This window comes from Coregonus clupeaformis, chromosome 14 (genome assembly GCF_020615455.1).
Source record: "Coregonus clupeaformis isolate EN_2021a chromosome 14, ASM2061545v1, whole genome shotgun sequence".
NCBI classification, from domain to species: domain Eukaryota; kingdom Metazoa; phylum Chordata; class Actinopteri; order Salmoniformes; family Salmonidae; genus Coregonus; species Coregonus clupeaformis.
The window spans coordinates 5954060-5968163 of record NC_059205.1 but is presented as its reverse complement, the minus strand read 5'-3'; the positions used below and the strand labels follow the sequence as shown (position 1 = coordinate 5968163).

The 14104-nt window shown below is 40.2% G+C and overlaps 2 protein-coding genes across 2 annotated transcripts; both read right to left on the bottom strand.

Annotated features, from left to right (window-relative positions):
* Positions 1-4172: 4172 nt before the first annotated feature.
* On the bottom strand, positions 4173-7510 carry LOC121581660 (GTPase IMAP family member 9-like). The gene is made up of 3 exons (XM_045224918.1): positions 6965-7510; positions 6050-6816; positions 4173-4232 (listed from the first exon to the last, which is right to left on the bottom strand). Exons 1-3 carry the CDS (start codon positions 7431-7433, stop codon positions 4173-4175), a joined length of 1296 nt encoding a protein of 431 aa, XP_045080853.1. The 5' UTR covers positions 7434-7510.
* A 9-nt stretch (positions 7511-7519) lies between these two features.
* LOC121581659 (GTPase IMAP family member 5-like) lies at positions 7520-13900 on the bottom strand. Its single transcript, XM_041897145.1, has 5 exons — positions 13870-13900; positions 11110-11163; positions 10233-10889; positions 7871-8191; positions 7520-7608 (listed from the first exon to the last, which is right to left on the bottom strand). Exons 1-5 carry the CDS (start codon positions 13898-13900, stop codon positions 7520-7522), a joined length of 1152 nt encoding a protein of 383 aa, XP_041753079.1.
* Positions 13901-14104: the final 204 nt, after the last annotated feature.

The window sequence follows — 14104 nt, the reverse complement described above, 5'->3', positions numbered from 1 at the left end:
AGACTTTTCATCCTCTGGTGCAAGCAATGTGGGTGGTCCACTGCGACAACCATGGGTCACCCGGCCGCTCAGCCTGTCCGCCAGGGTCTGCCGAGGTACACCATGCACCTTGGTAGATAAGAAAAGAAAACTGTTACTAGCAGATAAAATTCACATACACATGGTCATCTCCTAAAAACAAAAGATGCCTAACCTTGGCAGCCTGGCGGATAGCCATCCCTGCCCATGATCCTCCATGGCATGGAACATGTCCACCTCACTCCACTGCTTCCTCTTGACCTTCTCCATGCTGTGGTGTTAATACATGTAGCTAAATAACTTGGCATACGATACACATTTTAGAAAGATAACTCAATCTGAATATGTATAAACATTTACATTTCAGAGCTAAGGCATTGAAAGGTGATGAAAGTTTTCACAATAACTGAAAGTGTACCCACGTTTTTTGTTTGATGTTATCTGTAATGAAAATTAGTGTCCCAATTAGTGTAATATTGATGCATACATTGTACCATTTAACTAAATACTGCCTCTATGTAGCTGTTGTAAGATGAAACATAGCCAACAGTGATAGGTGTCGAAAAGTTAATGGTTCAAAGTTCCAAATACATTTTTGCAGATTGTGCAAAACGCCTCCGTCAGAGGACTCCAATTTTGATACGGTAAAGCTTGACAACATTCAGCTGTTTTTGTGATATGTATTATCTAACGCTTACAATTTCTTTCCTTTTTGCTTACTTAGCAGTTCTATCAACATTTAGCAACTAAGATAGAAACATTAGAAAATCTGTTAGCTATATTTCAGAGGTAAAAAGTTGGATATTAAATGATGTGTGGTCTGTCGCGCAGTCGAATTTTACAATATGCAGCGTGTTCCACAAAATGTGTACATATATAACTTTTTTGAAAACTCTCAAAACCTAACTTAACTTACATAAATTGCACTGAAAATCGGTGGTCAGCTAGCTAAAAGGGTGTTGTTAGTCACAAAACTTACCGTTATTTTCCAGTCCGTTTAAATGTTGAGCTCGAGGTGATTCAGTCCTCCAACCGCTAGAGAGTGTCCGAGGTCAGGGGGTGTCTGATGTTTGGGGAAAATTAGCTATCTCCCATGGTCCATTACTGCTAAAGCAGGACGACTAGTGTCTTATCAACAGGAAGATCCAGACCTGCAATAGTGAATCAGATTTGCTCAGTTACAGTGCCTGAAGGTGTATCATTTTACTCTCAGTGATATACTGGCTGGGATATACTGTCAGTGATATACTGGCTGTGATATACTGTCTGTGATATACTGGCTGGGATATACTGGCTGTGATATACTGGCTGTGATATACTGGCTGTGATATACTGGCTGGGATATACTGGCTGGGATATACTGGCTGTGATATACTGGCTGGGATATACTGTCAGTGATATACTGGCTGGGATATACTGGCTGGGATATACTGGCTGTGATATACTGTCTGTGATATACTGGCTGGGATATACTGGCTGTGATATACTGTCTGTGGGGAACCCAACATGAGTCCCTCTAGGTTCTATGGTCCCATAGAAGTCTGTGTGAAAGGTGCGCATTAATAACTATGTTTATCTGTAGAAGAAATCCTCTGTAATGTGTTTGTAGAATAGGGGTAGCTAGCATACTTGAAGACTGTCAATATGTTGGTATGTTTTCTGTGGTTGTACATTGTCAATTTCCAGTGTTTTGTGAACATAGTCTATCTTGAGTGTATTTAATGTTGTTTTCATAGCTTTTTTAAAACCGGTCAACCTCAAACCCTTCCCCTGGTTAGTTTTTTTTTTGAATTTCCAAATAAAACGTTTTGAAACAAGCTGCTATTTATTTATGGAAACATGCATTAATACCCACAGTACACAATGACGTAACCGATATATCACAGTTTCTCTGATAACGTGTGAATACTCACATGAAAACACAGTAAAAAGCCATTGCTGTCTGAAATATATGTCATATTAGCAAACGTTCAGCATTTTAGAGATAATAATATTCAACGCTGGTCATCCCCTGAATTCACCAGTGCTGTCAGCAGTGGGATCCAGCGGTGAGGGAAGTCCATTGTAGGCGTATCCAGGAAGTCAGAAGAAGTATCAATATCACGACAGGGCTTTTCTTACGACTGAAAGCTGACTGAAACATTATATAGACTCAGATGTAGAAGACATAACACGATTTTCCACTCAGCCATGGACTCATATTATTTACACATATTTCATGGTTTTCTTATACAGTGCCCTCCATAATTATTGGGACAGTGAAGCATTTTTAAAATGTTGTCTCTATACTCCAAAAGTTTGGATTTGAAATCAGAAAATGGCTATGTGTTAAAATGCCGACTGTCAGCTTTAATTTGAGGGTATTTTCCTCCATTAGAGGGTGACAGTTTAGATTACAGCACTTTTTGAACATAGTTTCTCCATTTCAGGGTACCAAAAGTATTGGGACAAATTCACTTATATGTGTATTAAAGTAGTAAAAGTTAAGTATTTGGTCCCATACTTATACCACTCAATGACTAAATCAAGCTTGATGTGTTGGATGCATCTGCTGTTTGTTTTGGTTGTGTTTCAGATTATTTGGTGCCCAATACAAATGAATGGTAAATAATGTTGAGTCAACCCCCCCCCGACAGTCTGCACTTTAACCTCATAGCCAAAATAATAACAAAATGCTTCACTGTCCCATTAATTACGAAAGGCACTGTGTCTTGGACTGGACATTGAATTGCCAGAGCTCCATCCAGCCCTCATTAAAGTGCTGAAACCAAATGAACGTACAGTTCAGTATATTACAAACCTTCTGACTGAGAAGCATAGAAGGAAAATACAACAACTGAATGAGTTTCACAGGTATCAGTTTGCTTTGGCTGCCGCCGTCTTGTTTTTCAACTGTCACCAGACGGAGTACACACACTGGGTTCAGGTAGTCATTACATTCTCCCCTGCTTGCTACCTGCTTTTAAAACTGTCAGCAGCAGTTGGCTACACCTTGAGGCCAAAGTGTGCTTCTGGAAACCTGTGGAAATATGCCCTGAATTGCAGATGTCGTCTTGTAAATATTTGGTTTCTGGTGTTTCTGCTGGTTGAAGAGAGTTAAGACCCACTCGGCTAGGGAATGGACTACCGAGGCTACTTTAGATTTACTGCTCACTGAAATCAAATTTCTCAAAAAGGTTTTAAAACAGCTTTGGGTAAAACAGCTCTGCAGTTTTATCTTAGTTTTCACATGTAGGGCCGTGTTCCCACACATTCATTAACCCTAGTCCTGGACTACAATACATTTTCAATGGAGAATCTCTATTGGGGACCTTTAAAAGAACTCAGCTGTGTTTTAAACAAGGCTATGGGAACAGCTATGAAGTGAAAGGAAGAAATAAAGATAAAACACATTTGTTGATTTGTCTTTTATTCTCTGGTTTGAACAACACAAAGACATAAATAGCATCAGAATATATAAAGCACAGTCACAGATAGAAAAGTTAAACATATGAACTCAACAAAACTAAACATTATCTCAGCTTTTACACCACCATCATGATTCAATGACAAGTGGTGTATTTTATAAATGATGTATTTGTATCACCACAGTCATGTACTGCACACCATTTTTTTATTTGACTTTAGTAGGCCTTCAATATACTTTGCTAACGCTTCATGTAAAGATTACATTGTTTTCTGTAGATGTGCTGGTCTATCATTTTGTAATTAAAAAATGAAGCACTTTTCTGTCCCGGACTGCTTCTTTATAACGTGTATATTGTGGGTATTAGTATTTAGTGAAATTGACAGTGATCTTGAATGGAGACTGTTAACTAATTTCAGACTTTCGGAAAATGACACCCTGGCACGTTGATAAAAAATGACATCAACAATCCAGCAACATCTTTACTTTCATGAGTCATGGCCAGTCTGATCTGTCCAAGGAAAGGAAAGGGCTTTGAACAAGGGTAATAAACAGTTCCAACAAATAGGTTTAGAAACCATAAATGGAGTTTTGGACAATTCCCCTTTATGTACTGTAGTTCTTGGACAGTGAACATTTATTCAAAATAGTATCTGAAGTTCTGTAGATCAGGCAGCTATCACATCACAGGAGAGTGAAGTGAAGCATCATGGACAAGCACGCAGCTGCAGATGCTCTGTGTGGGAGTCTAGCCTCTTGCATCACGCTTACTCCGCAATATCTTTGGTTCAAACTGCTGCTCATATCGCTGCAGTTTAAAAATATATTTACATTTCAGGTATTAACTTACAATGATCATTAGTTATAAGAAACTGGGTGGTTTAAGCCCTGAATGCTGATTGGCTGGAAGCCGTGGTATATCAGACCATATACCACGGGTATGACCCCAAAAATATTTTACTGCTCTAATTACGTTGGTAACCAGTTTTAGATTTTTTGCTCCTCCTCCATTTTTCTATTTTCATCCTCTAGAAATCTTCTTTCCTGTTCCTCTCTATGTTCTCTCTCCCACTGATCTTTATGCATTGTCATTTTGTTTGTTAACTGTTATGACGAGTTTCTCTGGTATCGAGTACTTCAGGATGTAAGAGAATATGGGACACAGATGGAGAGTTGATTTATCATTATTTAATTCAGTACTGGATTCGTGTGACAGGCGGTACGTGCCTCTTGTCATCTGAATGACTTCCATAGAACATCTCTCAGTTTATATAATGCTCTCCGAGCTACTTCTGTCCATCAGCTGCCAACCATTATTGAGTGTCACTCATCTACCACAATAGCATCCCCATACATGGTATCGTGTGGCACCCTAGCCAGGCCATTGGACTCTCACAGTATTTCACATGTGGATTTGTCTGGATTTAACAACTTTTTCATCTCTACTTTCTGCTTTTCCTCCAATTTCTTGATTTTATCAGTCAGTGTTGTTTCATCATGACCATATTGAGCATTTATTTCATCACACTCCTCTTTGTGCTTTTTTATTAATTGTTTCTTCTTTTCTTTAAATTGATCAAACTTTTTTATTTGGTCATTTGTACATAGCTCTCTAAGGTAGTTTAATTCCTCTGCTTGTGTTCTGGCCTCTTCTTCATATTTACCCATACTTTCTTTTGTTTTCCTTTCATACTCTTCATCCATTTCCTTCATTTTCTTCTCTTCTTTTTCTTTCCTGACTTCATCTTCCTTCTCTTTCTTTCTTTTCTCTTCTTGTTGCATTTTCTTGATTTTTTGCTCTTCCTCCATTTTTCTATTTTCATCCTCTAGAAATCTTCTTTCCTGTTCCTCTCTATGTTCTCTCTCCCACTGATCTTTCTGCATTGTCATTTTGTCTGTCAACTCTCTCCTCTTTTCTTCAAAATCTTTTTCTATTTTTTCTCTTTCTTTCTGCTCTTTTTCTCTCTGATCTTCTAATTCCTTCATCTTTATTCTCTCTTGTTCCCTCTCTCTTTCAAACTCCTCTCTCAATCTCCTCTGTTTTTTATCTTGTTCTCCAAGAGTTTCTACCTCCTTCTGTCTCCTCAGCCTTTCTTCTTCCTGTTGTCTATCTCTTTCTTTCTTCAACTGTTCCTCCCATTCCTCTTTTTCTCTACGCATGACCTCTTGGAGTTCTGTTTGACCTTTCTCTGCTTCCTCTATTTTGCTTTGCCACTCTTGTCTTTCTTTCTCTTCATGTTTCCTCCTCTCATCCTCTTCTTTCTCTCTCTTTTCCATTTCTTCATCCTGTTTCCTTTTCAGTTCAGCAAACTGCCTTTCTTGATTTTTAACCAATTCTTCTTTGTCTTTCTCTTCCTTTCTCTGTTGTTTCATTCTAATATTATATTCTCTCTCCTTTTCTCTTTGTTGGTTTTCCAACCTTTTTTTCTGAGTTTTTATCTCTTTTTCCATCTTGTCTTTTTCTGTGTCCCATATTTCTTTTTTCAACTTTTCATCTTCTTTCTTTTTCTTGTCCTTCAACTTTCTTTTTTCCTTCTCTGCTTTCTCCTTTTCTTCATGCTCTTTTCTAATAGCTTCCTCTCTCTCTCTCAACATGTTTTCTCTCCGCTGTCTTTCCTCCTGAACTTTCAATCTCTCCTCTTCCAACTTTGACTTCATCTTTTCCATGGCTGTTTCATGGCTGACCTTCAGTTTCTCCATGTCAGCCTTAATCTCCATCTCTCTCTCCTTCAGTATTTCTTCCTGTTTCTGTTTAATGGCTGCCTCTGCCTCCTGGAACATCTCATTGGTGTAGAAACGGCCCTTGTTCGTGGACACCATTTCGTTAATCTTCTTAAGAAGCTCAGTGACCAGTGTGCGGTCATCTTTAACTCTGTTGTTGAAGACATGGAGTCTGCCTCCACAATCTCTGATTAGTTTTTTCAGTTTGTCATTCTTGCTTTTCCCAATGAAATCTTGAATTGATTTCTTTCCCAAGTCATCTCCTCTAGTAAACAGAACTAAGCAGAACATTCCTGCCCGTGGACCAAAGGTTGTCTCTATGAGGTCCAAAGTGTCCAGCTCCTCTTTCGTGATTCTCCCGATATTCAATACTATGATAAACACATGGGGTCCAGGAGCTGACAGGGAAACACATTTCACTATCTCTTGCTGAACATCGTTATTAGACAATGTTGTGTCAAAAAGGCCAGGGGTGTCCACCACAGCAACTGTTCTTCCATCAACTTTACCGACTGCCTTCTTGCAAACTGTTGTCGTAAAATTCCTGCAGATTTTAGACTCAAATTCCTTTCTGCCCAGGATAGTGTTTGCGGAGGCGCTCTTCCCATTCCCAGTTTTCCCAATCAGCACCACCCTCACGCACTCTGTGCTGGAGCACTCCATTTCAGCACCTACAAATTAAACAATAAATGATCATAAAATAATGTTAATTACTGCATGAACTGATATTGAAATCAACATAGAAGATTCATACTGTGAAATGCTTGCTTTCCCAATCACTGCCCAATATTTGTTCATCCCTGTGTTCAACAAACTCACCTTTTGACATGTTGCTGATTTTCTGCTCTAAATCCTTGATTCTTCTGTTCTTTTCGTCCAGTTCTGATTGATGCTTAGCCTCCAGCCTCAAGTCCTGTGCCTCCATGTACATGTACAGAGTGTAGCATGTCTTGTTTTGATCCATCATTTGGACTATTTCTGCTACAAGCGTCTGCTTGGCGTTCTCAATCTTCAAAGCGTCAAAGATTTTATACCGCCCTCCGCATTTCTTGATCAGTTGCTTTGTGTCTGCATTTTGTTCCACAAAGTCAACTGCAGTTTTATCAACTGGAATGTAATCCTGTCTAAACAGGACCATGACAAAGTCATTGACTCGTGAGCTGAGAATCTTCTGGATGGTCTCGAACTCTCCTTTGTCTTCATCAGTGAGTGGACCCAAAGGTACGACCAGGAGGAAAGCATGGACTCCAGAGTCACAGAGAGAGACACAGCGGAAAGTCTCACGCATCACTTCTTCCTGAGTGAGATGTGTTCCATACAGAGCGGGCAGCTCGATGAGGGTGACCGGCCGACCACACACCTCTCCTCCTCTCTTCACACACACTGAGGAGGAGCTGGACTTTGGACTGGACTCTCTCTGACCCAGTATGGCATTGGCTGTAGAAGTCTTCCCATCTCCTCTTCTGCCACACAGCACCACGTTCAGTCTCTGAGCCTTTGGTGTCATGGTATCATGTGTCGTCTCTTCATTGGAGGTGAGGTATCTCCATTCATTCTCCTCTACCATCTTTTCGATCTTTTCAGTTAACTCTTTGTGGTGACTTCCTTGTTTGATAATTTCGTGATGCCTTCCTCCACATTCTATGACCATTTGTCTCAGATGAGGATTTCCTGCAACTTCCTTGTGAGTAATGATCACCATTGAGTGCTTGAAGGCCTCTTTACCAAATGTGCTCAGGATGAACTTCAATGTGTTTCTGTTCTCCTCTGTGAACTCCTCAGGCTTCAACACCAGCAGGATCCCATGAGGCCCAGGGGCAGAGAGGGACTTACATTTCTCCATCTCCTGCATCAGGGACTCCACAGTCAGACGTGGAGAAAAGAAGTCTGGAGTCTTTACAACAGTTACAGACTTGCCTTTCACCTTCCCCCTGGCTGACTCACATTGCTGTTTAGACTTAAAAGCCTGTTTCTTTAGGATCATGTTACCCACTACATTCTTCTTGTCATCACTCTTCCCCAGAAGCACAATCCTGAGTGAAGACACTGTAAAACACATGTAACATTGATTAACATAAGGATATGCATTTAAACAAATTGTAGTTTATCAATTTTCAAATTGGATTGACTCCTGCTGCAAATTAAAATGTCAGCAATAGTCACTAATATTAAGTAAGTACATGTGTATTAAATCCTCAGTTAAGCTAATCCGATGTACTACTAATACAACAAATTACATGACCCATGAACCAATGTCCCTCTTGGGAATGTTTTCACAATTGTTCTGAATTTTACAAACAGAATCTAATTACATTAATAAAAATAAACATTTTGAAGTCCTGCTCTGCAAGATGAGTACATCATAGTTAGTCAAGTGAATAAGAAAACGGTTATCTATTTACTTTCAAATGTCAATTCTGCCTATCAAGATAGACATTTTGAAAACAGAGCTTCAAAAATAATGATAATTTGGACAAATCGTAACTGAGCCGTAGCCATCCCTGTCAAGGTTGGCTGTAGGTGGGTGTATGGGTGGAATCAAGCGCAGGACACCGAAGTCAATAATCCAAAAGACTTTAGTCAAAATTACCAATAAGGCAAACAGGAAAACTCGCCCGAAGGCGGAACGACGCACGTAGGCGACCAAAATAAAGGCGCACGAAAACAGGTGCGTAAATACGCTCCAGCGCAGTGGAGTAGAAAGCTCAACCGAGCGAAATAGTCAAACGACCAGCAACTACGACAGTACATGAAACAATAACACACAACACCTGACAAACACAACGAGAACTAAATAGGACACTAATGACACTAAATGATAACAGGTGTGAAAACAATCAGACAAAAGCAAACGAACATGAAACATACAACGGTGGCAGCTAGTATTCCGGAGACAACGAACGCCGAAGCCTGCCCGAACAAGGAAGAGAGGCAGCCTCGGCCGAAACCGTGACAATCCCACTTTAATACAGACGTTGTAACACATGTGGTCCTCTGTAGCTCAGCTGGTAGAGCACGGCGCTTGTAACGCCAGGGTAGTGGGTTCGATCCCCGGGACCACCCATACACAAAAATGTATGCACGCATGACTGTAAGTCGCTTTGGATAAAAGCGTCTGCTAAATGGCATATTATTTATTATTATTATAGTGTAAATGAGACATACTGAATTTTACCCACCACATTTTGCTTCCTCAAGCAACGCCAAACCTGAAAAAGTGTTGACAATCAATACCAGTGACTTTATCTTTGCAGTCCCTTTCAACCAAGCACGATGAAACGAAAAAACAGTCATCCTTACTATGAGGATTGAATATAAGTTGACATTACTAATGCTATAGTTCAATATCTCCAATATTAGCATTTTTCACGTTTCAAGTCCAAATCATCCTAAAGGGTCTGAAATTGATTGTAGTTCAATTAAGTTACTTTAAAATGATTTTAATCTCAGTTATCCCAGAAGTCTTACGTAATTGGTCAGCTGCTTGATTCAGTTCTGTGTCCATACGTGTTAAGAGAAGGGATTAAGAGATGCTAGAACGAGAAGCGAAACCGGAACATGGAGCTCCACCTTCTCTCTTTGCAAATAACGGCCGAATGTCCCCTCCCCTTCCGAAATTCGAAAGATGCTAACACCTGCAAAGTCGTGATTTGTTCAAATAAATGACGAGAAACCCAAACACTGGAACTCCTGCTGCTCCCTATCCTTCCTGACAGATTCTACAGTCCAAGTGATGTTTTCCTAGATCTGTCCACAAGAGACTTAGATGATTTTGACATTGAGCGCCAAGAAATACTAATATTAGGGATGTTGACTGGCATTGGATTTGTGCCACAGATGCTAAAAAGTTAGCATCTGGAGACAGTGGCCAGGTAAACAAAACCAAAGCATGGGTTGCCGTCTTACCTTGTCCAAAGAGTGCTTAGAGGGTAAGGAAACCAATATATAATATTGTTAAGTTGGGGAACTATCCCTTTAATACTGTCAACTTATATTCAATGCTCATATTACTATAACTTTTGTCAGTGTGCTGTGTACTTACCAACTTCTTTAACCTTCTGCAAATTGCAAAATTGTGCTGATTCACCTTGTTCCAAAACATCCTTTCCAAGTTCTTCCTCAGAGGAATATTTGAGGCTCCAATCAGTTTTCCTCCTGTGGATTTCCTCTTTCCCTTGTACCATGCCACTTGTAGTATCTTCAGATACATCACAGGTGAGATAGCCTCCTCCATTCTCCTTTACAATCTTGTCAACATCTGCCATAAGTTGAGAGCGGTCACTGAGGTGCTGCCTCCCTCTACAGGCGCTGACCATCTGATTCAGAGGGTGATCATCATGCATGTGTCCCCTCTTTTCTTCATGAGTTGTCAGTACCATTGAGTAGTTAAAGGACCGGTCACTGAGGGTGTGTAGAATTTTCCTGATTCTGTCTCCCTCTTGTTGTGTGAACTCCTCAGGCTGCAGGACCAACAGGAACACATGAGGTCCTGGGTCAGACAGAGTGACACACCAACGCAGTTCCTCTGAGAGTTTGTCATGTGAGATGTGAGGGTCTAACAGGTCTGGAGTGTTGATCACAGCTATGTGTCTTCCCTCCACGTGACCCCTGGCTCTCTCACAGTGGTTTTGTACATAGTTGGGGTCAAATGCCCCTCTTTCCAGGATGAAGTTTCCAACAGCACTCTTCTCAGAGCCATTCTTGCCGAGCAGCACAATCCTTAGCTCTGTAGCACTTTCAGACACTAAAATAAACACCACCACAACCTTGTTTAAAATGTTCGCTGTAAAACATTGTTGAAATGTTGACACTAACATTTCTGTTTGCTTTTCTTTCAGTATTACACCATGAACATTATGCACCATATTACAACAGAACAGAATAAATGCACGACTCTTCAATCTAGACAGAGAAATCAAAAATCAGTTGAAAAAAATCTGGTTGATATTTTATTGATCACTCACTCGCAGGGGGCAATATCTCCACACTGTTGGGTCTCTGGGCCCCTGGATTCGAGACTGAAAACACATCAAATTAACACAAGCATCAGTATTTTGTAAAGTCCTTCATGTTGATTGTTGCTTGAATTGAATTTGTGTAGCACGAGGGCAGTATTAAATGAGGGATTTAAAGACTAACTGAAATAATTTTTTGAAAAGCAAAAGGAACAATTTAAACCAGAAATAGGTGCTAAGTGGCATTCGTGAGTCCAGGCACTCGTGACGGTTTGAAAGTTAAAAACCCTTTAATGTATGGGCTAAAACGTTATTAAAATACACCAATGTATATTGTCTTCATCAGGTCAGACACCCTGATTCCTCTCTAAGAGCAGCTGTGGTTCTTGTGGAATACCTGAAGCACTCCTGCTACTTCTTGTCTTCTGAAATAATGTTTTGTTGAGTAGCTATGTAGGTATCGCTAAGCTAATTTAATGTCATATCAACGTTATTGTGATAAAAAATTATAATAAGAATTGTTTTAAACAGCTTTTATGAATATGTCAAGGTTTCTAAGCTTTGAAGGCACAGGATTGACAGGTGTGAATTAATATAATTCAGGTAGACTGCCAACCCATTTCCTGTACAGCTGCTGCTAACGTTAGCTACTGTTCAAGATGACAAGAGCAGTTTTTCCACTGGTCAGCCCATACATTTAGTATATAAAACATCATTCCTGGTGAAAAGTGCTTTTGTACTACGATTCTGAAGAGAAATTCTAATAGGATGGAGGTGGATGCTAAAGTTAGCTATGTAGCTAGCTACCTTGCTAGATAGTGTAGCGATCCTCGCTATATGAGCCACATTACACTGTAAAAAATATTGTGCTAGTTCCACTTAAAAACATTGAGGCAACTATTTGCATTAGCTTTTTGAGGATTTTCAACATTATGTATTTTTACGTATCATATAGTCACCTTTTAGTGTTTCACAAACAATAATATATTAAGTCCAGCATATTATTTTATTATTCGCATGTGGATATTCACTTTATTAACCGTAGCTGTTAAAGCGAGAAAAGGGAGAGAGCTGCCGCTCTAGCAGGCAGGGGAGGGGCCGTACCACAGAGTTTCTAAACCCAGACATGCAACATTGCGAGACTTCGGGGAACGCTTGCGAAGCAGACTAAGTAGAACAAGCCGGGGTTTGGGGTTTAAGAAGTCAATGTGAGAAGTGAAAATGATTCCTTAGTTGTTCATTTTCTCGAAATCTAAAGGCACAACGTAGATTCGAGCCGATGTCTTAAGTATTTTAACATGTTATTACTCCAACTTCGTGAAAGTGACAAACTGTCACGTTTTTATTTTTGTGAAAAACTACTTTATATTGAAGGAGTGCCTTTGAGTTGACGGCCTGCACATGCGCAGACAACCTTTAGCCCCAATGACTTGTTTCTGCGCATGAGCTTAGCTTGCCAACGTCGCCATGACATCACTTGTGAGTGTGAGCAGGGATTTCTATTGGAGAAGGAGTTTTAGCATATCTTCATACTGTACTGTCTTAGTCCGTACTGTGATCTACTGACACAATGAATTGCACGACTGAATGCGTTCAACCGAAATGTGTCTTCCACATTTTAACCCAACGGCTTTGAATCAGAGAGGTGAGGGGGCTGCCTTACCGACATTCGTCATTTTAATTCCTTCTTCCATTGATTAGATATCTCCTAACTTTCTCTCTCTCTCTCTCTCTCTACTGCAGCAGTCGCGTTCGGATCTGTATGGGCGGTTCCGGACAAGTCAGTTAAAATTATACCTACAGTACCCGAGACAACCATATCAGTTCTGACACAGACCCGTGACATTATTTAGATTATTAGCGTTCAGGTATTACATTTTTATTAATAAGCTGGAAAACAATAATATGATGCCTGCCTAGTGAAGGCCTTCTCCAGAACCCCTTGTTTCAGATATTTCCGGTAAATGATTTTCCAAAGATACAGCAGTGTTGTAGGCCATTTTAGACTAAGAGCAGTTGCTCAATAGCCCCAAAAAATAATATTTTGCCAGTTTGGAAAATTGAGTTAGAAATGTATGCCAACAATATCAATGATACCTTACACGTGTTGGTTTTCACATAATTAGGAGAGGGAGTACAAACCATCGACGATAGACAGAGAGGAATTTGCTTAATGCAAAAAGGCAGTTTATTAAAACAGAGAGATCTTGACCTGCTCAAGCTACATGCATGGACCCCAATCAATTGCCTCTTATGGAGACAGTTGAGAAGGATGATTAAACAGAGTTTACAGCATTACTTTATACAATGTAACATAAAGGAAGGGGTCCTTCTTCTAGTCCCTGATTGGTTCCCGAGGCGTAGGAGGCGGGTCTGCTCTGTCCAGAGCAGATGCCCCATTGGTGCACGGCAGAGTCCTCTGCCCTTGGCACCTGACCAGTAGACAGGGGAGTGGAGAATGAGTCTGCGTGCAAATGAAATGTTTTGTGTGTGTCCAGGGAACTCGTGAGGAGTATCTGTTGGTTTATGGCCGGAGGTGGGGGTGTTGTCCTATTATCGCATTCCTAGGCCATCTGGTGAGAAGATAAGGTGTTCTCCTCTGTCCTTTTGTTCTCTGACCTGGAACAGCATTTATTGAAAACAGGCTCCAAATGGGTCTTACAGAACATTTTAGTCAGACCAATCTATAACAAATTATATTTACTACGACACACAAATTTGATGAACATAAGGCCAACAGATATATTGTTGAGGTATTACTGCGCTTACCTTTGTCTCTGAATGATGCAGCGTCCGCCATTTCATCCTTCAAATGTCTGTACTGTGACAGATAAATGTGAAAGTGAAAGTTGCAGCAAAACATGTTCCTCCTACCTGTTAAAGGGACAATTCATTATGTGGAGTTGTGGAGAGACTGCAATCTACATGTTGAATATGTTTCCAAACCACTAACTTGAGCATTTGTAATCAGAATAACAATAAGACTGAATGTTCTCTACCTGGC

Coding starts and splice junctions, on each gene's coding strand:
- LOC121581660 (XM_045224918.1), bottom strand. CDS start 7,433: ATGCGTGAGACTTTCCGCTGTGTCTCTCTCTGTGACTCTGGAGTCCAT. Junction 6,817..6,964: donor AATCAGCAACATGTCAAAAG/GTGAGTTTGTTG, acceptor TTTAATTTGTAG/GTGCTGAAATGGAGTGCTCC. Junction 4,233..6,049: donor TGGAAGAGGAGAGATTGAAA/GTTCAGGAGGAA, acceptor TTTAAACTGCAG/CGATATGAGCAGCAGTTTGA.
- LOC121581659 (XM_041897145.1), bottom strand. CDS start 13,900: ATGGCGGACGCTGCATCATTCAGAGACAAAG. Junction 10,890..11,109: donor GGAGATATTGCCCCCTGCGA/GTGAGTGATCAA, acceptor TGTTTATTTTAG/TGTCTGAAAGTGCTACAGAG. Junction 8,192..10,232: donor AAAGGATGTTTTGGAACAAG/GTGAATCAGCAC, acceptor TGTGTTTTACAG/TGTCTTCACTCAGGATTGTG.